General features: G+C 50.4%; 1 protein-coding gene across 1 annotated transcript; it reads right to left on the reverse strand.

The window, feature by feature from the left end:
- Positions 1-1,186: 1,186 nt before the first annotated feature.
- Positions 1,187-23,610, reverse strand: LMCD1 (LIM and cysteine rich domains 1). The gene is made up of 6 exons (XM_042823779.1): positions 23,568-23,610; positions 14,470-14,558; positions 13,659-13,914; positions 9,775-10,110; positions 4,818-5,033; positions 1,187-4,630 (listed from the first exon to the last, which is right to left on the reverse strand). Exons 1-6 carry the CDS (start codon positions 23,592-23,594, stop codon positions 4,472-4,474), a joined length of 1,083 nt encoding a protein of 360 aa, XP_042679713.1. The 5' UTR covers positions 23,595-23,610; the 3' UTR covers positions 1,187-4,471.
- Between the last annotated feature and the right edge of the window lie 16 nt (positions 23,611-23,626).

Here is a 23,626-nt window from a genome sequence, read left to right on the forward strand (position 1 = left end):
GTGGGGCACAGAGGGTTACCTGGGCGCCCAACACGATTTGCTCAGAGCTCGCTTTGTTTCCCTCGCAGACAGAAGCTGCTTCCCTGCAGTTTTGCTGTTTCTCAGGAGTGCAGTGCAGGGATACCTAAAGCTGTGAACGCAGCGTGGGGGGTGGAGGAGCAGCAAGGTGGGCACGGGGTGATGGCAGCTGGAGATGGAAGTGGGCAGCAGCCCCCCAGTAAGGGAGCAGCACAGCACCTGACTGCCCAGAGATTTACTTCCCTGCTGATTTGGCTGAAGAAATGGAGTTAAAAAGTAAATATAGCTCAAATTAGATTTATATAGACATAATTAACCTCACATTTATAGAATAACACGTACCCATATGAACTTTATTTAGCTTGACAACAGCAGCAGCTGCTGCAGGGCTCTGGGAGGTGCTTCCACTGAAACACAGAGCACTTCATATCTGATCCTGCCCCTCTGCATTTTTCCCCTCTGGAGCTTTAAAGAAAGTTGTGTCGTGGTGTTTATACAGCCGCCTCAGCCTGCCTGTAGTTTACATTTTTCTCACCTGAAGCCACTGAATTTTGAGTGATTTTAATTATAGAATCTGAAATTCACATTTGCAACTAGAATGGAAAAGCCCATCCTTAGCTCAGCTCCTCTGTCCTTGCTGGAGGTGGCATGCAGTGTCCAACTCAAAGCATAAAGGAGAAATAAGAAGGCAATGCCTCACTCACACTGCCCAGAAACCCACGCTTTTGGCTGATGTGGGCACAGCAGGGTTAAATGCCCAGAGCATATGGACACCCAGGCTGGCACAGCAGTGCTTGGTGCAGGGCAGTGCCATCCTCCTGCTGCACCCCTGCTGGCCTTGGAGACGCTGCAGGACAGCCAGGCAGCATCTCTCAACAGCCTGTGCTGGGAAAACCCTCCTGAGTAAAATAGTTCTGGAAGGAAAAAAAAGGACCACAAACAAGACAGCACTGCAGGTATTTGGAGATTCAGATCTGTTAAACTTTGAAAAAGTGCAGCTCACAGCTGCTGCTGACCAGCAGCCCAGCCTTCCTCCTGCAGCACGTTCAGTTGAGCAGTGTGAGCTGCCTGCTGCTGGGTGCTGTGCCATGCAGGGCTGTTCTCAGCTGGCGTCTCAAGGCATTCTGTACCTACTAAATGTCATACACAAAGCCAACATAATACAGCATTCTCGACAGAAGAGCTTTTATTTGAAACAATGGACTGGAAACAGCTGTGGCACAAGGTGCTTTCAGTTGTCACACAACACAGCCTGCCTGAGGGCAATTCCTGCCATCCACTGTAACCTTGTGAGACACCTCTGTTTCTATCAGTTTTCTGGCAGGATGCTCTGTGTGCTGCCTGCCGATGACTTTTGGCCAGACAGGCCAGCAAATCTGCACAGATTTAGCTTTCTTAATAACTGGAGCTCATGGCATGCAGGAGGTGTGCAGCAGCCTCTTTCGTTCCAGCTGATAAACCCAGAGACAAGGCAGCATCCTCACCCAGGTGAACACCTTCTCATGCCTACACCGAATTTCAATTTTACTATTGAAACAAAGACTCACATATGGTTGGAGCTGCTAGATGCATTAATTTCATGCTTCTGCTCCTGACACTTGAGAGGCACAGGATTTTGCTAAGCTGTTTAACTGTAGCACATTTTTCAGCAGGCAGTATTTTACAAGCTATAGAAATGCCTAAAAAGGCTCGAGTGGACGCCAGCAGTCCCAAAAGCCTGAAGCAAGCATGTATATGCTGAAAGTGGGACTACATTGAATTACGAGTTATAAATCATGAAATCAAGGTCCAAACCAGCACATGCTGCTGTGGTGTCTTTTTTTCCAAGTACTGAAATAAAGCCATTAGCAATGGAGGATTGCATTAATGCAGAATGCAGATGAAGTTGATGCTACCAGGTATGGACTACGACCAGAACCCAGCAAGATAAACTCATGACTAGGGCACTTGTGTCGAGGACAGTCTTTGTGTGCAGGATGGATGTGAAGCCAGGACAATGCAAAGAGCGGAGCCTTTGATCCCATTACAGGACAAGCAAGACCAGATGCAGCAGTAAGACAGCAGCTTCATTTACCCAAACTGCTGTGAGAAGACAGATGCCCACTTGGCATCCATCTGGGGATAATCCATCCAGGGAAAGCCTGGCCTCCCCATATTCCTGTGCACTGACATTTACCCATCACCCCCATTCCTCCAAAGCCAACACAACCAGAACCTCCACCTACGCTTCTACAGTTCTTCTAACTGTGGAGGGGTGGACGGGCAGCCCCCTCTGCCCAGCACATGGGGATGAGGAGCAGCTCTGGAGAAGCACTTTGAGGATCCCTGAGCACACCCTGCTGCTGAAGAAACACCCCAGCTGGGCTGAGGATGGGCTCACCCCCCTTCTCTGTTCATTGCAACACAACCCCACGGCAAGGACAACGCAGCCAAAACAAAGCAGGGCAAAACACACCCAGTGAGAGGCCACAGCAGCCTGTTGGCAGTTGTTATTCAGTTAATTTTCTTTCACCTTTAATAACTGGATGTTTTATTGATTTTTCTTGCACTTGATTTGTTGCTGTTCTGAAGGTGTGTGTAATGGCTGTGCACCTATCTCACAGGGAAATCACTCAAAGAGGTAACAGGCTGCACGTGTACATGGACAATGACTTCCCATCAAGGAATGCTGTTTAGATGTTAATGTCTTTGCTGAAATGTTTCTTTCCTAAGTGATTCATGCTATTTCTCTCACTGCTTACACTGAGTGTATGCATTTTTGGCCGCCTTAACATTGTAGGGTTTAGAACTATGCCGTATCTTTAAAAATAATTTACAAAGATTGGCCATTTCCATGTAACAAAACGAAGAAGAGGCAATAAAGCTAAGCACTGGATTTTATTTTTCAGTTCCACTTTGCTTATAACTGAAGTGCCTGTATGTAAGGCTGATCCAAGGAAGCTTTATTATTCCTCCTAGCACAACTTCAAACACAAAGGCATCCTCTGGTGGCTGCAAGCATGCGGAGGTGCCTTCCATCACATCTGTCTCAACTGCCCTAAAACAGTGACCAACTCTGCTCCTCCCATGGTGGGGCACAGCACCCCTGTGGCTTGCATGCAGTGGCAGGCACAGCTTCTACCAACACCCATTGGCAAGTTACTCACTCATAAGTAAGAAGATCCATGGAGAGCATGGAGTGGACTTTAAAGAGAGAGACCAGCAGTTTCCGCAGTAGAAGGAAAGCTTAGCAATTGTGAGCTCCTTACACACATCTGCGAAAAAATATTCCAGTTGTCTCTGGCAAAGAATGTAGACATTTAGTATAAGAAAAAAGGCTGAGCACACCAACGTTGGCCAGCCTGGCCTCACTGGCATTTTCTGTGACTAATAAGCCTTGCATGACTCAGGAAATGACCATCAGCAGCAGAGATTCAGTGCAGATCCTGGAACGATGTCACCCCAACAAGACCTGGAGCACAGGGCTGACCTCGCTCAGTGTGTTCATCCCTGCTGGATGGAGTCACTGACATACTAGGGGGGAAAAAACTGGTGTTGCAGCATTTCAGGCACCGAAAAGCCAACAGGACAGATTAGGCTGGAAAGCTGTTTTCTGTAAAACTCGTGCTCAAAAAACAGCTGAAAAAGTTCCATACTTTAAATGCTTAACTACCTCCAGTGTACGGCAGGAGCACAATGCCTCTCTGTGCAAACACTCCCTTGAAATAACAGACGGTAGGAGGCAAGCAAGATAAAACTGGGAACAGGGCTTGGGTGAGAACTGCCAGAAGTGTTTGCATTCCAGCTCCATGGCTAAAACCCAGACTGGCGGAATTAGTTGGCTGCCCAGCACTCGCCTGCCCTTGGGGAGATCTGCATGGCTCCGTCTCACTAAGGTTCAACCAATCGCTCTGTTGCCATCTTGTTCCTTGCTTTTACATTATTGTACACGCTGGAGAAAGCTACAGCTACATGTTACTGCAATTCTATATTGTGTGCTTTCAGAAAGTAATCACTCGGGTTAATCAAATTGCTCAAAACCATTGATTTAGTACAGTTGTCATCATTCTGTTAGTGCGAGACTTCCAGTATGGATTTCAGAAGGTAAAAGCAACCCTTGTTTCTGACCATGACCATAGGTTTAGTGTGCCAAAAAATATTTTTGAGATGTGTTATTTCCGAAAGAACACTGCAAGATGTTAGTCATGAGAAGCTTTGAGAGACTTTGTAAAACAACACAGATCTCAGTGCCCTCCTAACAAGATATGTGGGTACGTCACACCGCACGCACACACATTTCTCCTGTTTCCTCCCCCAGTAAACTTCTTTCTTCAATCTCTGTTGGATGCAAAGGGGTACTTGGTTGCTTGCAAGCGAATAACCAGACTCTACATTTTTTTTTTAGCTGTCCACTTTTCTTGTCAGATTACCCCATCTCCAGCTCGGCCTCAAGCACTTGCAGCAGCCGCACGGCTCAGAGGCGCTTGCTGCGGCTGCAGGTCGCGCACCGCAGGCTGCCCTTGTCCAGGCTGAAGGCTTTGCCGCTCAGCAGCGTCTCGCACTCCAGGCAGGCGAAATGCTTCTTGTGCCAGGCCATCCCCTCTGCCCGCTGGAACTCCTCCGAGAAGATGATCTACGGGACAAACACAGCGCCGCTCATTTCCGCCATCCCACCGGGGCGGGCGGTCCCGGCAGCGGGACGGAGACACGGCGGGCTGGAGGAGGAGCAGGGCCAGGCTGCCGACACAGCACGGCACCCAGAGCGCCCCGGCCCAGCTGCTCACAGGCAGCGCGGCGCAGCCCGCCTGCCCGGCCCATACCTCGTCGCAGCCGGCGCAGCGCGGCCGCAGGCTCTCGCAGTAGTGACGCCCGCACCAGGCGGCCCCGCTCTTCCAGAAGTAGATGAGGTCGACGAGGGGCTCAGCGCAGCGGCAGCAGACGAAGCAGGCCGGGTGCCACAGCCGTGCGTAGCCGGCGCGCTCTGCGTACACCACTGGGCAGTCCTCCGGCACGGCCTGCTTGCAGGTCTCGCAGCGCTGCAACAGAGAGCGTAACGCTGGTGCTTCTGCTGCTGCTTCTGCTGCAAAAACTGCGGCAGTGGCACTGCTGCCTGTGCTGCCTGGCTCTTTAGGCACTACTGTTCATGGCATCTTTTTGATGCGTCGTTCCTATCCACCCATTTGGTAAGCTTGGCAAAACAAAACTGCGTGCAACGGCAAATGCTTTGCACTGTGAAATGGTCTGAAGGGACCGCTGTGCTCTGCTCGACATTCCGTATTGCAAAGGACAGGGGAAACAAAGCATGTAATCCTGCACTGCCCAGGCTGCTTTTGTCCTAGCTTTTGCTCTGTGAAGATAAATTTAAGAATGCCAAAGCCAAATTTCAGCTTGAAAGGCACAGCAAGCAGAAAGCAGTCTGCAGTGATGCTATAGAAACAGTGCAGTGAGGTGAAAGAGCAAGAAAACACTGAAGAGAAAGAGATGCGTGCAGCTCAAGGAAAGGACTGGAAAAAATGTCTCAATCCTGTGGTGGGGCTCAGTGACACTGACAGAATCACAGAGCACTCATGGCCAACAGGAGCAACATCTCCAACTGCATTGTCCTCTGTAAATATTTGGACAGTATTAAGCATGGATTGAGCACCAAATCTTAATTAAAAGTCATTAAAAGTGCATCTGCCAGCCCTCATCTGGAGCAGTGCTCACGGCCTTCCAGCCAAGTCCTTGGGCAAGTGAGCCTGGCGCTGCCCACTGCCAGCTCCATAAATGCATGGCCTCAGGGGAAATCCCCCAGAACTGCCAACCTGTGCTAAAATCCAAATGTTATCTGAGAGAAAGTTAAGTCATACCACAGTGCCTAAAAACGTGTCGTGTCAAAGGCAGACACTATGCACAGAAATAAGGAGCTTTGGTCTTTTCTAATTACCTCTTAACAAGTATGTTACAACAAGTCTCTACATAAGGCAGATGTCACTCTGCAGATTTCAGCAGTGCTCTCAATTTACAGCAGTCCAAGGAGATGGACTGGGGTGACCGTCTGTGCCTGCAGGGTGACCCTATGGGTGGCTAACAAGCTCTGAAGCTCTGCTCTGGCAACCACATCCAAGCCAGGCTGGCGGGCAGTCACTTCAGCTCCCATTCAAGTCTAGGTAATCCAGCTCATGCTGCTAAACAGCACTGGGGCTTCATCCAGCACAGCCCTGATGGCAAGGTCAGGCCTTCTCCATCAAGCATCAGCATCGCTTTCATAAATAAAAGGTGCAGGGTTAAGCAGCTTGCCTGTCACACCGCCAAGTATGGGCTGAAAGTCCCATAAAGCTGATGCTGGTGCAGCCTTTCTGGGGTGGTTTCTTTAGGAACTTTGTGCCTATCTGCAGAGAATTTTACCCACTGTATGTAGCCCCTTTTTGCTAGTTTCTAGTATGAATGCTAAAAAGATCATTCTTTATATCTAGGGAGTTTTCTCCAGCTTGCATTTCCCTTCCCAGCAGCAGGCTGTGGGTCTGCTCTACCTACGCCCACCCCGCTGCTTTGCAGGGCAAGTATTCCTAGCATGCCACACATCTTGCTACTGCCACCTCCTCTGCTCAGTATGGACTTTTGTGAACTGCCCCACGCAGCCCCATGATCAGTTCCACAGGGTGACAGGCATGTCCTGCTTCAGCAGCAAAACTGGAGCCGTGGAAAAGGCAGAACAAGAGGACACGTACCCAAGCCTGGAAGGGGATATGCCTGCTTCTAGTGCTCCATCAGCCCTTCTAAACACTCGCAAGAACTATGCAAGTGAGCAGATAAGCTTCCAGTGCTCTGCAGAAGCCATGCTCTCTCTGTTCCTCTACAAAACAGAAAAACAATCCCACTACAGGAAGTGACAGCCCACAGTGCAAAAGTGGGCTGGCCAAGTGTGATGTGCTGTACCTCGGCACGGGCAGACCACGAGGGAAGCACTCTGTGCTGAGCACAGATATGTCCCCACATCCCAACACCTTCCCAGGCACCAGCCCCAAGCAGCAGCTCACTGCTCAGGGCACCCAGCCTCACTGCTGCGTCCAGCAGCCTCCAGGCTCACCCAGCCCAGCCCCGCTTATCTTGCAGGATCTAGCAGGCAGAATAAACACAAGCAGCTTTCCAAGTCAGCTCAAATTTCTTGCCAAAAAAAACTACAAAAAGAAAAAAAAAAAAAAAAAAAAGAAAAACTAAAACCCCCACTTCTTTCTATTGCGAATTTTCACTATGCTTTTCTTAAGCATCACATAACTTGTATTCCTCTACCACTCTAAAGAAAAAGTGCCTCTTCAAATTTATGATGGGATTACATTTAAGCACTCACTTTACACCTCCATCATGTAGGAGAGGACTGAAGACTTTATTAGTGCTGCTGCCAGAGGTGCTATCCAAGAACGCATCCCTCCCCCCCCCCGGTTTTCCGGCCTGCTCTCCCCCCTGGCTGTAGCTCCCACAAAAGGAGTTCCTGCTCAGTTTTGCTGGCCTCAGATCTGCTGGAACAACGGCTAACTTGGGCCAATAGCTTAAGGATCTGATGTGTTTGTTTCCAAAACGGTGGCTTACAACACCGGAGGACTTTGCAGTTCTGGGAGGGTTAAAGATATTTTGTGCTTGGTGGAAAGCATTCAGCTAATAGGACAGCCATATTGCTGTGGGGCCCCTCTCTGCAGCCGAGAAAAGTTCAAGAAGCCATGTGAGCTCAGATACCTTGCCCTCAGTGATTTACGTTGGCCCTGTTTGCTTTCCTTTACACACCATTTCAACACAGCTGGCCTGAACGTGCAACAGGAGGTTTAACTGCCCTAACTCAGGGACCACACAGACACCTGAGGAAACTGTCTCCATTTATTTCTTGGAGCAGAGCTCAGTGCCTTCTCGGGTCATTCTCTTCTAAAGCCAGGGTGTTTTACACCCAGCCTTCATAAATCCATGGCTCAGGCAGACACCTTGATTTGAAATAGGTGAAATCAAGCTGCTGGAGCTGACCGAAAGCTTTGGTATTAAATAGGTGAGAGTCTGCGTCCTACTTTTAATGGACTCACGGAAGAAACATGGCAAGCTGCTCCAGAATCAGGATCTCCAGCATATGCAGTTCAGCACCCCATTGCCCTCAGGCCCACCCCCAACCCAAAGGCACTCAGCTCTTCCCAAAAAGCCTTCCTCGCTGCTCTGCAGAAGCACGTCTGTGAGTCTGGGATACACAGAGGAGCAGAGCATCCACCTCAAGCCAGGCCATGGCGGGCTGCCTCCTTGCTCTATGGGGCAGGTACCCTCCTCCTCCTCCTCCTCCAACCTTGTGATATTCAACACAGATCTAAGTTACTACAGAAAGCTTCACTGTCTGTTATTTTTCTATGGCAGAACTTTTATCCCCATGCAGTTCTGTAAAATCCAGCAGGCCTTCTGGAATTCCTTACTGTGGGACACAGTCCATTCCCTTTCCTTCAGCTGCATTAATTCCTGCACTGCAGATCACATTAAAAATGACGAGTGTTTTTCTAGAATGGGAAATAGCAGGTCTGCCTTTGGTACAGAAAGAAACCACAGCACTCTGGAGCTTGCGGCAAGCTGAGCTGCACAACACATTGGTCAAAGAGTGGCTTCTGTGATTTTACTGCAATTCCATTTTCCAGCCAGTGCCTCAAGAAAAATAATGCTTTATTCTCTAAGGAGAATAACATCCAGTTATGTATTTTTTTAGAAGGACAGGCTTGTAGTCTAAATAAACCCTAATTGCTACGATGACTTTTATTAATGAGTGTAATGGAAACCTTCCTTCTTTTTTTTGTTTTTTTTTTTAAACTTGAAATTCTTTGTCCAAATCAATGTTTTACTGCAATACTGAAAAACTTTTACTGCATCACCGGACTCTGAAAGTCAGATATGTGTTAATAGGAAAGGACATAGCAGAGGAGAGACATTACCCAATATGGAATGAAAATGAAAACTGCTCTTAACATGTTACAATCTCAGTTTAGTGGTTGCTAGAAAAATCTTGCCTTAAAAACATTCAGATACCATTTCTCCAGCTCTACGTCCTCTGCTACAAGTTACCCTCAAGGGCCAGTACAAAGTATTTTCAGTGAACACATGTTATGATAAGCACGTGTTCAGCAGTCACCATGGCCACTCAACTGCGCTTGGAGAATATAAATCTAGAAGGGCATTAGGGAATCTCAGTTGTTTCCTTGTGGAAACGTGTTTCTAAGGCCAGAGACACGTGTGCTCTGCACCAAGTCCTCCGGGCAATTGCAGCCTCCATGGTACCACCTCCATGTTCACAGCAGTGTTCATGAGGCTGAGATACTGCCTCCTCTTGCTTGCATTCCTTCACTTGCACTGCTGCAGAGGCAGAGCCAAAAAAACTTGCTCACATGCTGTAACACACAGCTTCTGATCTTATTTACACCCCATCACCTGGGAACAGATCATGTTCAATCTTTCAGAGCTGCCAAGAATCCCAAGTGGAACTCACTTGTTCTCACAGCAAAGGGGAGAAGAGGCCTTTGCCCACCTCGCTGGCTCACCAGGTATGAGCTGCCAAGGAGGACAGGCAGCCCTTCCCTGCTGCCTGGATGGGTACAGTGGCACCCCGGGGCCTCTCAGTGCCACACCACAGACCTGGAGATGCCAACGAGCATCACCTGCTTCCATCACCACGAGCGGGAGCAGAGCAGCGAATGAGGCAGGCGTAGCTCCCACAAGCACCTCTCTGGCACCCATTTCCCAGCTGTCCCCCCAGCAGCCCCCATCCCTCCAGGCAGGACTTACATAGAGCCCGGCGGTGGGCATGCTCTCCAGGGCCCCGTTGCTGGTCTCGGGGGGCTTTTCGGCCGCCGGGCCCGCATCCTTTGCCTTGCCCTCCTCCTTGGCATTGCCAGCCTGGCCCGGCAGGGCCACCTCCCCAACGCCCAGCGCTTCCGCCTTGTACTTCTTCACAAAGTCTTCCATCAGCTTCACCTCACCCTCGGCCAGCCCGCGGCACTGGGACGGGTCGTGGTCGTGCACCGGGAGCTGCCGCACCAGCTGCCGCCGGCGGTAATGGGCACCGTCAGTGCCTGCCACCGGCTGCATCTCCTTGGGGATCAGCTCCATGTACTGCATGGCCTGTGAGGGTGAGAGGTGACAGTCAGCACGGACCCCAACCCTGCTACCCCTTTAGCTTCTGACGGGCACGTGGGCAAGGAAAAACCAAGTGCGCTCGGTGCAAGCAGTCACTTGAGCGACTGCTGCAGGGACCAGGGCTGAGGGACACGTCACCCATGGAGGGGAACTCAGGAGGGCACCCCAACCCCCCTGGCATGCACACAGGGCGATTTACGGGAAGAAATCCCTCTACAACTCCCATAAAGTCCTAAACAGGAAAGAGCAGCCAGATGGCTGTTGAGCCTGAATCTCCGAGGCCAGCACTACCAGACTGATTGTGCAATAAGGGGAAGGTGTTTTGCCACGGATGCCCTGCCATGCAGCACACGAATGCCAAGAAGCCATCCCCAATGTTCCATTTCCTACCCAGCTGGCCACTTGCCACTCCCATAATAGCAGTGTGAGCGGATCTTGGAGAGGCTCATCCTTGGAGAGGCTCACCCACATCTGCAGGAAGGGGCTCTGCCATTTACTTCTTGCTGGCCCCGTGCTTGAAGGGAAGGGAGTTTCCTACTCAAGGCATTTTTCCTATTGTAGTGTGAAGAGCAAATGGGCAGCCAGTTGGCTCTCTGCCACCGGGTCTTAACGACCAGCATCCAGCTGCATTAGATTTGTTTCTTACTTGGTCAGCATTTGAAAACTGAACTTTAAAGGAATGGAGAAGTGATTAACTATTCACTGTACACAGTCCAGCTCAATATGGCCTTTTAAATACAGAAACACAACTCTGAGCAGCTCATCACACTTGTGTAAACTTCAAAGTCAGCTTCCACTTTGTCTGCCTTCAGCCAAACAGCAATATTTCAGGGCAATATTTTCGCTTGCAGCTCTACGACAGCACCAAATAAATGATTTAATGAAATCACATCTTCTTCCCCATGTCTTGGAGCATATGTTAACCTTTCTGCACGCTACATTAGACATCAAAACTCAGTCTGCTGTGATTCCATGCAGTGACAGGATGGATACCTAGAAGCCTGCTGGGGCAAAGTCACAGCCTTGTGGGAAATGGTGCTGCAGGGAGGAACTGGGTACAAAGCTGGAGGATGCTGTGAAAGTGATCTGCTACCAAGATGGCTTTCACAGAAGTCAGAAGACCTAACAGGAACTACAGAAGCAAAGGACAAAAATTCACTTAAAGCTCATGCCAGGCCTCACACAGAGTGCCTCACAGAATAAAGATGCAGCCATTGACACCCGACAGTTGGAAAGAAACACAACCAAAACAATTATCTGCTGTATGATGAACTTTGAGACAGAGCCCACAATGCAGCTGCTGGCACGGCTCAGCTGCAGCAAGAGCACCAGCAGAGAGCAGCGGTGCGGTGTAAGCCTAGTGGAAAGAGACCAATCCACACAAATGGGCCAAGGCTACTGCACCCTCACAGCAGATCTGTGAGAGCAGAAAGTGCCAGAAGCACCTCTGAAGCACCTCACTGTGCCCCAGTGCCAGGCTCTGAGCAATGTCTCACACTGCTGCTAAAAGGGTCTGTGCACACATTCATTGCGACTTCGCGCTCTGGTCAAGGGGATGCCTACAGGTTTAACTGCACGTCTTAAAATGTGTCCAGAGAATAGACTAGGAAAATAACACCAAAAACTGAAGGGCAATAAAAAGCTGCTTCTTTTGCTACTATGGTGTTGTTTTTGTTTATTTGTTTTGTTTTAATTTGTAACATTTTACTGCTGTTAAATGCTATTTTATGGTGCCCAGGTACAGACAATTTTGAGAAAGGCCATTTTAGCTTTTCACCACAAACTCCTGCATTTTGGAGATATTTTAGGAAGTGCTTTATCCACTTTCCCCAAGGACCCCAAATATCTACCTCCTAACTTACCCAGGCACAGCTTGATGAAAACGTGCCCAAGCTTCCCCTGTTACTGGGCCATCCACTTCAAGACAGCATTATAGAAAAAAACACCCAAGTTTCCACTTTGCCATCAGAAGGAAATCACTGGAGTGAGTCAGTTACACACTAAAAGATTTTTGGCCAAAGTCTCTTTAGAACTATCACAAGAGTTGTTGACGTCCAGTAATTTTCCCAAGTCTGTCAAGTTGATCATTAAACCAAAATTTATCAAGATTGTCTTCAAAGCTCCTGAGCACTGTTCATATGAACTAAAACTCTTCCCAATCTGTTTAGGCACAACTTCAGCTTTGAAAGACAAGAAGTGCCAGGGCACCGTGAAGCACCTTCACTTTGAGCCTTCTCTGTTGCTGGCTCAGTGTTGCATCCTGCTGCTTGGAGCTGTGCACTGCAATGCAAACACACATCTGCAAGAGGGAACATTTGTGCTCAGAGTCACAAAAGTGGAAACAGTGCAACGGCAGCGGGGCCTGGGAACAGAGCAGCCCTGCCTGGGGTGCCAGGTGCTGCAGCACTGCCCTGCAGCCAGCTTTCAGCAGTGAAAATTCAGTTCCTGATAAATGCAGGGCTGGGCAGAACGATTAATAAGTCACATGCTAGGCTGGAGAAGTGCCATCATTGTTCTCCCCATCCCTCAACAAGTTCCCTAATTCCCCCCGGGACCTATGGAAGGCAAACTTTGGTTAAACAAACATTCCTGCTGTGCTAACTCCAACCAACAAAAAAGCAAGAGGGAACTCCGGGCGGTAGCGCTGCGACTGAACAGCCAGACAGTGAAATGAGCAGCAGCCCTGGCCCTGCAGTAATGCCAGGGCTCTGCTCCTGGCAGCCCCAGAGCAGCCCTCCAGCTGTGCGCCCAGCAGGGCCCTCGCAGCAGGGTGAAGGTTGCTGGGCTTAGGAATAAATCACCAGCCTGTCACTTGGGTCTGCAGCTGCAATTTCACATTTGTTTCCCAATTTGTCTTCTACAAAAAAAAATCTGGTTGCAATTGTAAGTAGCTTTAAACTGTTTGCGTAATTTGAAGAGCTGTCCACTAATGAGCATAATGTGTAATATTTCCAGTACCACAACAATCAGACATCAAATGCTTTCCCCCTAAAAGCCCTCTCCTGCATTCTCTGTACCACCCAACCTTCAGGCTGGATATTAGGAGCGATTTCTTCTCCCAAGAGCAGTCAGGCACTGACTGAGGCACTGGTATGGGCTGCCCAGGGAGGGGTGGTGTCACTGTCCTGGGGGTGTTCCAGAGCTGTGGGACTGTGACACAGAGGGAAGCAGCCAGCGGGCATGGTGGGGGTGGGCTGGGGGTTTTAGATGCCTTCTCTGACCTTAATGATTCTGTGATTCTTCGTGGCTGGCAGATGGAATCTCTCCTCAGCAATAGTTTTATAGGACATGGACGTTACCAAAGGAGCAAGTGTTCTTGTTGTAAAACATGTAACGACTTCTACTAGAAATGTAAGCTAGCCTATAAAAACCCAAAGGCAATACGTTCCTCTTTTCTACCTACTTTGGATATTTACGCAGTTTTCCACAACACTAAGCATTACGAGCATGTGTGCCAAGCTTTGCTGTTCTTCCTGGCAACTGTGCTGCAGGGCCGAGCTGTGCCCTGCTGGAACCAGCTGCTGTTCCCTTACCAGCTTCTGGGTGAGCCCCGGTGGAGCCCACTCGTATGTGATGGTGTCGAAGGTGGGGTCTTTCCTCGACACGATGGGGTTGGTGATGATCATGCGGTTCCTCTTGTAGATGCGAACGCCGTCCCCTCCTTTCACACGAGCAGTGAGTGTGGCATATTTGGAGTCTGACAGCAGGCGGCCGATTTTCCTGTCGTCCTCCACATCCGAGCTCAGGCAGTGGTCCTCCTGGCTGCATTTGCACGACTTGCATATTTTCCTATGGGCGACAAGGGACATCATGCTTTTAATACGAGCATGGAGGCTGAGGGCTCAGCCACGGAGCTCCCGGCACGTAGGAAGGTTTAAGGGCACGCTGGGGTGTGACATCAGCCAAAAGGCCTTCCTGGCAGAATTGCTCGGGACCTGGCATTGAGCTAGTTGCAATGGCTATAAACCAAAGAGAAGCCTGTAGGAGCATTCTCTGCTGGCCAGCATTTCTATCAAGTTTTGAAAAGACTGACTCTGATGCAAGCCCAGGGTCTTGTATTCCAGTATTCCAGCAGGGTCCTGGAACAAGCAGGGTTGATTCATAACAGCAGTGAATTGCATCCATAAAAATAAAACTAAAGGTAAACTTTTAAGAGTAGGAGAAGTGAAGGAAGGGGGATGGGAGGTGGTCCCCGCTCAGTGCTCACCCAGGCAAGGCACTGTGGCCCTCCCTCACCTTCTGGCAGCACTCAGAGCTCTGTGCTTTCTGTGCACTCAAGGACAGTGACATGGCAGGACACGAAGGGACGAACTCAGGGACAGGGCCCACCGCAGCAGACATTACCTCCAGGAATGTGGCTCAAAGCCCATGCAGGTCCCTCTGCAGCGCAAACACGGCACCCCTCGTCCTGACTGCGGCTGGCTCATGGACATCTGGAACAGAGCAGGACATCCATGGGGAAAGGTTTGCTTCTTGATCCTTGGCATTCTCAGGGATAAAGTGTTTTTTCCTTAAACTGATGGAAGGGCAGCACCTGTTGCAGCACGAGGGTGCTGAGAAACCAGCTGGGCTGAGCAAGCTGCACCAAGGAACTCCCTCTGCCCCTTGTATCTTACACAGCACCTCATAGCAGAGAACAAGCCACAAGGTGCTTGTCCTCAGCAGCACACTCTGGTACCCCACTGCTTGGGGGCACTGTCAAATGCCAGATTCCTTTAAGGCTGGCTCAGTGCTACCCTTCCCTTGTTGGTGCCTGCTCCCACACACCAAGTTTCTGTACACAGTCTTTATTCCAGAAGCGCTGGCGTGTGCTAGGCGCATATGTTTGTGTACATATGTGGAGTCCCTCAACACACAGCTGAGGTTGCAGAGCTTTCCAAGGCTTAAGAAGGGCAGTGCCTGCCTGGCAGACCTTAATTCAGCCCATGTTGTGACTCCCCTCTGTTTCACCACCCAGCACCCGCTTTTGGATGGTCAGTGCAGAGCCAGCTCCCAAGAACTGGCATTATGGTTCCAGCACAGACCACATAACATCTTGTCAGTTCTGGAACGGTGCTAGATATGAACCAACTTATTTCTTTTCTTTCCTTTTTTTTTTTTTTTTATTAAATTTAAATAAGCCCTTATCTTAATGAGTCACACAGAAGGTGAGTACAGACAAGGGACCATGACTGTTTGTTTATTCAAAATGCAAACATCTGGATTAAATAAACTCCTCTGGAAAAGTCTCATTATACAGCCCACGTGGAGAAGCACAGCAGCTTTGTCAGCAGCAGGAGCTGTGGAGCACCCAGGGGGACAGCCCAAGGCTTCGCATCGCTTCCATTGATGCAATGCCCTCACCAAGACCTGATCACACACCTTTCCCACCAGGATCTGCACATCTCTTTGGAAACCTCTGCTTGCAGGTGTCCATAGCAGGACTCCACAGAGCACAGCCCTTCAGTGTGTGTGCAAGTCACCAGTGTACAGCTGTATGGGAACTGTTGAGTCATGGCCTGACCCACTGACTGAGCACCTGAGGAAGGACTGACAGCCCTGGGAACACAGGTGCAGGCAATGCAGCGGTGTGACCAGAAGGGCTGCAGCCTGGCTGCACCTCTCCTAAACCCCATTTAAGGGCTGACTGCCACTGGGGGAGAATCTCATTCTGGAGATCCCTTCTTTTGGAGTTTTCTACTACAAGCCTGGAACACAGGTGAGCATTTCAGTTTTGATCGTCTTTTTTCACCACAACGACCTCTCTATCTATAAACCTGTAAAAACCATCCTAGACGCACCACTCTTAGAACTGTATGTTTGTTAGTTGTACAACGGCCACAGGAAAGTGCATGGGATAAATGCTATGAAAACTCAGCAGCTCCCAGGAGCTGCCCTGGCAGCACCTCCCCTTGTGGGATCTCAAGGCACAGGAACATCTCCATCTGAAGGACTGCGTGGCTCTTTCTCCCTTAACAGTGAGAGGAGTTTCCATCTTTGTGCAGTGATAACAGGAGCCCGTGTCTGCTTTGCTGGCTGCCTGGTCAGCAGCACTTCCTGCCCAGATATGGAGCTTCATCTCACAGCTCAGCTCTAGCTCCTCAAATATGCATAAAAGGAGATTTCTTCTTTAAAACAGAAGAGGGAAGAAAAAAAAAAAAAAAAGGGATGGAAACCCCACCAAACCCAGTAAGAATGTGAAATAAGATGACTGTCTTAGACTGTGCCAGTGTCCAAACCCATTTGGGAACAGCAGCGTTAAAAAAGATGCATGAGTTTAAGATATGAAGAGTTTGAAGGCTTTTGTAATGCCTTTAGAAAACGTCTGTGTCAACAAGCTGCTTGGAAGAAATGCAAATTCTGCTCCCCGTGACCCGATATACCATGCATTTTAAGACTTCTATTTTGGCTTTTTGTGTCTTATAGCATTCTTGCTACTAAGGAAAAGCAAGTCAGGGCAGAGGAAATTCTTAGGCGGTGAAATGATAGGAAATTGAGGCCATTCTACCCACAAAAACATCTCTGAACAATTTCAGGAATACGCCAGCCTCTTGGTCAGTGCAATACTGTGACTCATTACACTGGCTAAAGAGAAGTCCATTCTAGACACTAGTTAGTTTGCTCAATTTTTGGAAAAATAGAGAACCCACAGTGACAAATGTCAATGTGGGAAAAAAAAAAATCATTCTTTTTGGTTTAGACTTGACTATTTTGGAAAGGAACAGTGGGCTTCCAGGATGGCCAGACAGACCCTGGTTAGAAGCCATGAGCTGGCCAAGATTCCAGCAGCCCTGCTCAGTTCTCAGCTCAGCTGAGATTTCTGAAGACCTTTCCTGGTGTCTCACCACCCTCTGAGTGCTCCAGCACACCTTGGCTATCGTTCCCTTGGGTCTACTGAAGTTACTTGGAGTTTGTTGCAAGGGGCCATACTCAATGGCACGCAGAGGAAGAGCTGTTTTCACATCCAGATGACTTGAGAACCCTTTAAAATAAGCTTCTTTCTACTCTTTTCACAACAGTGATTCTAAGTGCCAAACATTTTGTACATCTGAGAAGAGGAGACTCCAGACTAAGCTTGGTAAGCATCTCCCAGGCAGCGTTCCTCTTGTAGAAACCATGCCATCCCCAGGCCAGCGCTGCAGGGAATCACACCAAGCTTCTGGATCGCTGGGAGGCCAACATGGAGCGCCCAGGGCAGGGCGCACACAGCAGCTGCCACAGGCAGAGACCTTCAGAAATGCCCCCTCCCTTCCACAGCTGTGCCTCCAGTGCACAAATCTTCCCACTGCTCTGTGGGGTTGGCTCAATACGGACGCAGAACCCTGCGCACATATCCAGCCTAAAGCTGCAGCGATGAACAGCTTACCAGCAAACGCATCACATCAGCAGTTGGGATGAGGGCTCCTGCAGCCAGTGATGAACAGACTGACAGGACTTCATGGCATGGAAAAACATCTTGGGACATACTTAACACAGAAGGACGGGGCAGCTCTAGCTCCCAGGATGCTCATTCCATGAGATGCAACTGCTTTATGGGAACGGTAGGAGAAATTTAATATTAATACCAACTTGAACAGAGCTTACAAGAAGGGCAGCATGGGAAAGCTAACACCCTATAGCTGTTTTTGCACAGAAGTGATTTATCTCATGTCACTACAGGATCAGGAAGCTCTTAACGTCTGTAACACAGATTAACCAAGTGCTTTCCTTTAAGGACTTTGAGACTGAGATAAGAGGGAACAGAGCAGGATCAGCAGACTGGTATCTAACCCATCACAGCATGAGCTGAAGGGATGCTGACCAGGCTCTGCACTGCTCACAGCCTGTTCCCCTCGCAGGCAGGGGCATCCACCTTCACATGTGAAGGATTTCTTACTGACAGCATGTAAAAGTAATGCAATTGTGACCCTGGCACTGGCTCAGCTTTCCTGCTTTTATTTTGCTATCAGACTAGGCTGCTCTGTACACTGTCTCTTTGGCTATGCTTAGGTAAGGCACAGGGTCAAGAGAGCTGATAAATTCCTCTTGACACCTAGCAAAAGTATATGTTGTGGGACTGGGCTGAGTGTCTCCCAAGAAAGGTGAAAACAGGAAAGCAGAGCCAGCTCCAGCTGCAAAATCAGTCACTGTAACAAGAACACAATAAGGAGATCCTTATCTGAGCAGGGATACTTTGACCACATTCCCCTGGAAGCCTTCCCTCAACATGTCCACCAGAACTTTGGTCTAATCACAAAACCAGCCTGCAGTCAGTGGGTCTCTGCTGCCAGGTAACAGCAACAGAAGGAGAGGTGATGGCTTCAAATAGCACCGGGGGGCACACGGTGCAGTAGAAATAATTTCTACTCCAAAGAGTGGCCAGGTGCTGGCATGGGCTGCTCAGGGGTGTTCCAGGAACATGGAGATGTGGCACTGAGGGATGTGGGCAGAGCACCTCCAACACCACAGAGGTGATGCGGGCTCCCCAGAGTGCCCCAACCCTACAGCCCCCAGCCCAGCAGAGCCCTCTGGGTGGGCTCCTCCACTGCAACCATGTTTGGGGATGGAGAAGTGCAACTGTGAGAAAGGCCCTCCATCAAGGGAAACAGGTACCATATTCACAATGGGTGGGAGCGGTTCGCTTGGCAGAACTGATTCATTTCTGGGATGGGGATGGATAACAATTAATTTATTGTCATTATTTGACTGTAAAACTAAGCTTGCGTAATAGGGAAGCAAGTCAGGCTTCCTTAAAGGAAGTCCAGCAGCTGGAGAGTGTGAACACCCATGCAGATGGAATTAACTTGTGCAAGCAGAAGCAACTGCCCTTACAAGTGCATTAATACACACACATTGCTATAATAACTTTGACTTAGAAAAATCAGAACAGCATAGGATAGTTTCATTTTCTCATTTTCACAGATGACAAATATTTATTATAGTCATGATCTAAAAGCAATTTGTTTCCCTTCCAGATTGAGCACAGTTATCTGAATTACCATGCTCATAAGAAAACAAATTGCTTACACACAGACTGTCTTTTGCCTCAAATTCTCTCCAGAGGGTTTGAGGATGAGTTAGGATCATCTAGAATACTGGAGGCATTAACTGATGTTACACTTTGCAGAGTAAGAAGCCTGTTGCCTGTTATTTCAGCAGCACAGAGACTGGGGAAAGGCACCGGTATCTGAGGAGACTATTTCCATGGAGCTGCTCAGCCTGCAGCGTGTCAGAGATAACCAAGCAGAGCCTCCGCAGACATCCTGCTCGTCCAAGAGCAAATAGTTGGCAGCATTCCTCTCCACACCAACAGTGTGCGAATTAATGATAAGAGAAGGGAGGGCTTAAAGAAAATAAGTTGAATAGATTTTTCCACAACCAAGACAGCGCTTCAGACTTTTGGACTGAACTAGAAAACCAAGAGCTGCAAGTAGGTGTGCGGAATGGGAGGAACCCAGCTGGGATGCCAGGTGGCAGGAGCACACAGCCGCTGTGCTTCATTCAGCTCAGCCCTCTGCCCTGTAGTCCTGCAGATGACCGGCTGCTTTCCTAGGATAGGTTATTTCCCAATTACCTGCTATCAGAAATAATTTGCCAAAGGCTGCACAAAAGCTGATCCCAAGGGAGCAGAGCCTCTTTCTTGGAAGGGGAGGCCTGCAGAACCCCAGCATTGAGGCTGCCAACAGATGTGTACAACAGCACTAGGTGAGCACGCTGTGTACTGGTACCAGCCAGCCATCTTCTTCCAGCTTCTCTTACCCAGGGCTGTGATGCCCTGCACAAATCCCCATGCACTTCCCCAGCGCTTCGGCTTGCACAGCCCTGACTTACACGTACGCCCTCCAGCACACACACTTCTGCTGTTCATCAGTGCTCATTTCCATCCCACGGGGATCACCCACTTCCTCAGGAAAAAGGAAGGGCCTTTCCTGTTCCTTGCTCCTGACTGGTTCTGAATAGTTATTGCTGAGCAGGTTTGTGATGCTGTGCCCAGCAAGCCAGGCCTTAACAATTTACGATGCCTCAACTCAAAGCTTCCACTGATCTCAGTTGCACGACCAGCAGCACAGGGCAGGTCTGCCGAGCCGTGGGTGACTGCAGAGCTGTGGTGAGGTGGTGCATGCATGGAAGCCAGGCTGGAACCAGCAGGAAGCAGCCCTCCTTTTCCAAAGCCTGGAAATCACTGCCTTGAGATCTTTCTTTCAGCTCATTCTGGAAACTTCTCCTGAATGGCTGAAATACAATATTTCTTTCACATTTTAAAAAACAAAAATCTCAGCCTGAACAAATACTCCAGACTCTCCCTCCCTGCAGGATGAGAAGGATTTAGTAACTTGTAAATTGTACTTTATGGGTTTAGATTTAGCCCCGAGTCCAAGTCCCAAAATAAGCTCTTTAACCCATGTCCTGCTTTATGATTTCATATCTATAAATACTTGCTCAGAGCTAAGCAGGTTTCTGCATTAAGATCAACATCTGCTCCTCCAAGACAGCTGCACTTCCTCTGGTTCCAGCACTACTGCATTGGCTACCTGGAGTGGGGATCTCAGCACACACAGCCTTACAGAGGGCATGGGGGGCAGGCCATCACCATCCATCATCCTGCACCACCTGTAACTGCTGTGCCCACACAGAGCCCAGCAGCTCCTCGGCCAAGGGCAGCCTGACACAGAAGGTGCTGCTTCTCATAACAAAGCCCTGAATTCCTGATAACGGAGAGCAGCACCACGAAGCAAGACAGAGTCTCACACGCATAAATAGCTTTGCAGCCCAATTGTTAAGAGTTGCAAGGTCCAGCAGCAAGGCTGAACTGCTTGCTCAGTTGCTGACAGTACTTGCACAAGAGAGCACGTGCACATGTAGATGACTAATGTGACTGCGTTGCGCACACAGTGGCTGCAGTGTTTACTACCACTGTCACTGCACGCCCCAATTACTTGCAAGTGGCTTTGGATAGAACAGATTTCACAGATGTGCACTGCAGAAGGCTCCTTCCAGACACAACTTCTGCTAGGAGAGCTCACTGTCTGATAGCAGTCCTGACCACGGCACTGCAGGGCATGAACTGTACAGTGGGGAACACAGCTGTGGGTGAAGCCTAGATGTGTCCACCTTCATCACGGGATACAACTTATGAAGCAATAATGAAGGAATCTGAGTCTGCAATAGCCTCCAGTTGTTAAAAAGCCCCACATTTGGGGCTTAAAGGGCTGATTTCTAAACCCTACCAGCATCCTCACACACCTCTGCACATACATGCAGGATTCACACGCCCCAGTGCTGCACCACCCACCCGTGGACAGTCCCACAGCACAGCAGGGCCTCCCTTTCCTTCTGCCATTCCTCTGCTTTGGGTGCTTGCAGAAGTCCGTGCTAAAGGACTGAAGAAGTAAAATGCTAAAGAACCAAGAGTTATATTAACTGAGTAAACTTTACTTTGGCTCTGAACAGTGCTTTTAGCTTAGAGGGTTATTTTCTTCTCCTGAAAAAGCCCGACTGAACGCAGTGAGAACAGTACACAAATCCCGGTGCCTTCTGCGGCCGCACTCCAACTGAGCCGGCTCCAGGACGGCACAAGGTGCCAGCCATCACACTTTATCTTTGTTTCAAGTTTTAACTCTCCATTTAGAATTCAATCTAAACAACCCCTGTGCCAAGCAGAATGCCGTCCTGCTCATGCTGTTTTAATTTCCTCAGAAAGAATCCCATAATGCGCTAGGCAAGACATCAACGATAATTAAACCCAACAGTGATTGAAAATCAAATTTTCAGGGCCCTGCAACAAGCCCTAATGAGTTCCAGACCTGCCTTCCCGGCCTGCTCAGAACGGCTGCACAGTGCTGCCAAGCCAAATTAAAATCTGACAGTATTGCACCCTGTGCCCAGAAAAATTGCCCTTCTCATGATTCAGGAAATTAAACAGCCGTCTGCCACGAAGACACCCATTTGTCTTTGGGCGTATTATTCAGACGGATCCTGGCTCAGTGTTTTCTCTTGTTTTCACTGTGCCATTCCATTTCCAGTTCGAAGCGCACAGCAGTGGGGATGGTTCCCCTGCCGTGCCTGCAGCCCAGGTGAGCAGGGGCAGGCAGCACCGTGCAGACAGACACAGGGACATGCAGCTCTGTGCTGCCATGTCCTGAGCAGGCACAGCCTGCACGCACCATCACTCCCTGTCCAGATTCAAGTGAAGTGACAGCTGAAAGTGCCCCCTTGTCCTTCATCTGAGGAGAACTAACGCCAAGCCACGTGCTCTGGAAGGACTGGCACGCAGAAGCCTTTCATTGGGTATTTCAAGCCCTCTGAGCTACCACTGCACAGCCACATGGCTCCGGCCCCTCAGGGATCATACTCAAAGCTCCCGGCCGACATGCCCAGTGCAGACAGCTCTGTCCCACAGCGTTTCTGCTGCATGGCACAGCATCTCGCCTGCTGCTCTCACCCTCTCCCCAGCCCAAGGCTGAGCCCCGAGCAGGGCAGGGGCAGAGCTGGTGCTTGATACCAACACGCAGCCCCGGACACAGCACTGCAGCCCACAGTTGCAGCTGGGACTGACAAAGAGTCATTTCCCACTGTTGAGCGCTGTCTCGCTTAGCAGCTGGTAAGAGCCTGCCTCCTACAGTGCCCCAGGTACAAGGCTGCAGCAAACCGCGCTGCCACGCTGACAGGTATTGCGCTACAGGACGTGGGATGGCGCCAGAGAAGGCCCTCACCAAGCGCTCCCCGTGCCCGCAGGGCAGGATCACCGCGGGCAGCAGGAGCTGCAGACGGACCCCTCCTCTCAGGTCAGGAGAGGCTCCCCCGGCAGCCCCGCGCCGCCCCGCACAGCCGGACACGGCGATCCAGCAGCGCTGGGGGTTCCGCTCACCTCCCGGCGGTGCGGCCACAAAAAGGCACCGCACCCCTCGAGCTCACAGGAGTCGCGGCTCCCCGGCAGCCCATTTGCGGCAGCGCTCCTCGCCGTTAAAGTCCCTTCCGCGCAGTTTCACACCACGCCAACGGAGGGCGGACACTCGGGTTCATCTGCTCATCCCACAGCACCGCGGCAGAGGTGCGGGAGTTTTCAGGTGGCCGTCAGCCCCGACGGCCCGAGCGAGGGCAGCCGGCAGCGCCCGGGGGTCGCGGTCTCCGACGTCGGGAAGGCGCTCAGCCGCGCACCACGAGCAGCCGTCGCTCCGGTAGAGCCGCCCCGGAGCGCTCTCGGACCGAAGGGCACGAACCGCCCTTCCACAGAACTTAGAAACAAAGGGGAGCGAGTCCACCGACCGGCCGCAGGGAACGCTCCCGGTGAGGAGCGCAGCCACCCGAGCGCCGAGCCCCGTCCTCTGCGGGACCCCGCCGGCATTCAGAACGCTGCTTCAGCCCCTGCCCGCAGCGATCCGCCGGCGCGGCGGGCACCCGCACGGCACCGCGAGCACAGCCCGAGCGCGGCCGGAACGGGACGCGGTGCCGGAAAGGCGCCCATCCCCGCGCCCCGCACGCACCTTCTGCACGCCGGGACTCAGCTCCATCCCGCGCACCGCCCGCAGCCCGCCGGTCCCGC

The sequence above is a fragment of the Centrocercus urophasianus genome, unplaced genomic scaffold, assembly GCF_019232065.1.
Source record: "Centrocercus urophasianus isolate 14NV4802_14NV808 unplaced genomic scaffold, USGS_Curo_1.0 seq_22, whole genome shotgun sequence".
Classification (NCBI taxonomy): Eukaryota; Metazoa; Chordata; class Aves; order Galliformes; family Phasianidae; genus Centrocercus; species Centrocercus urophasianus.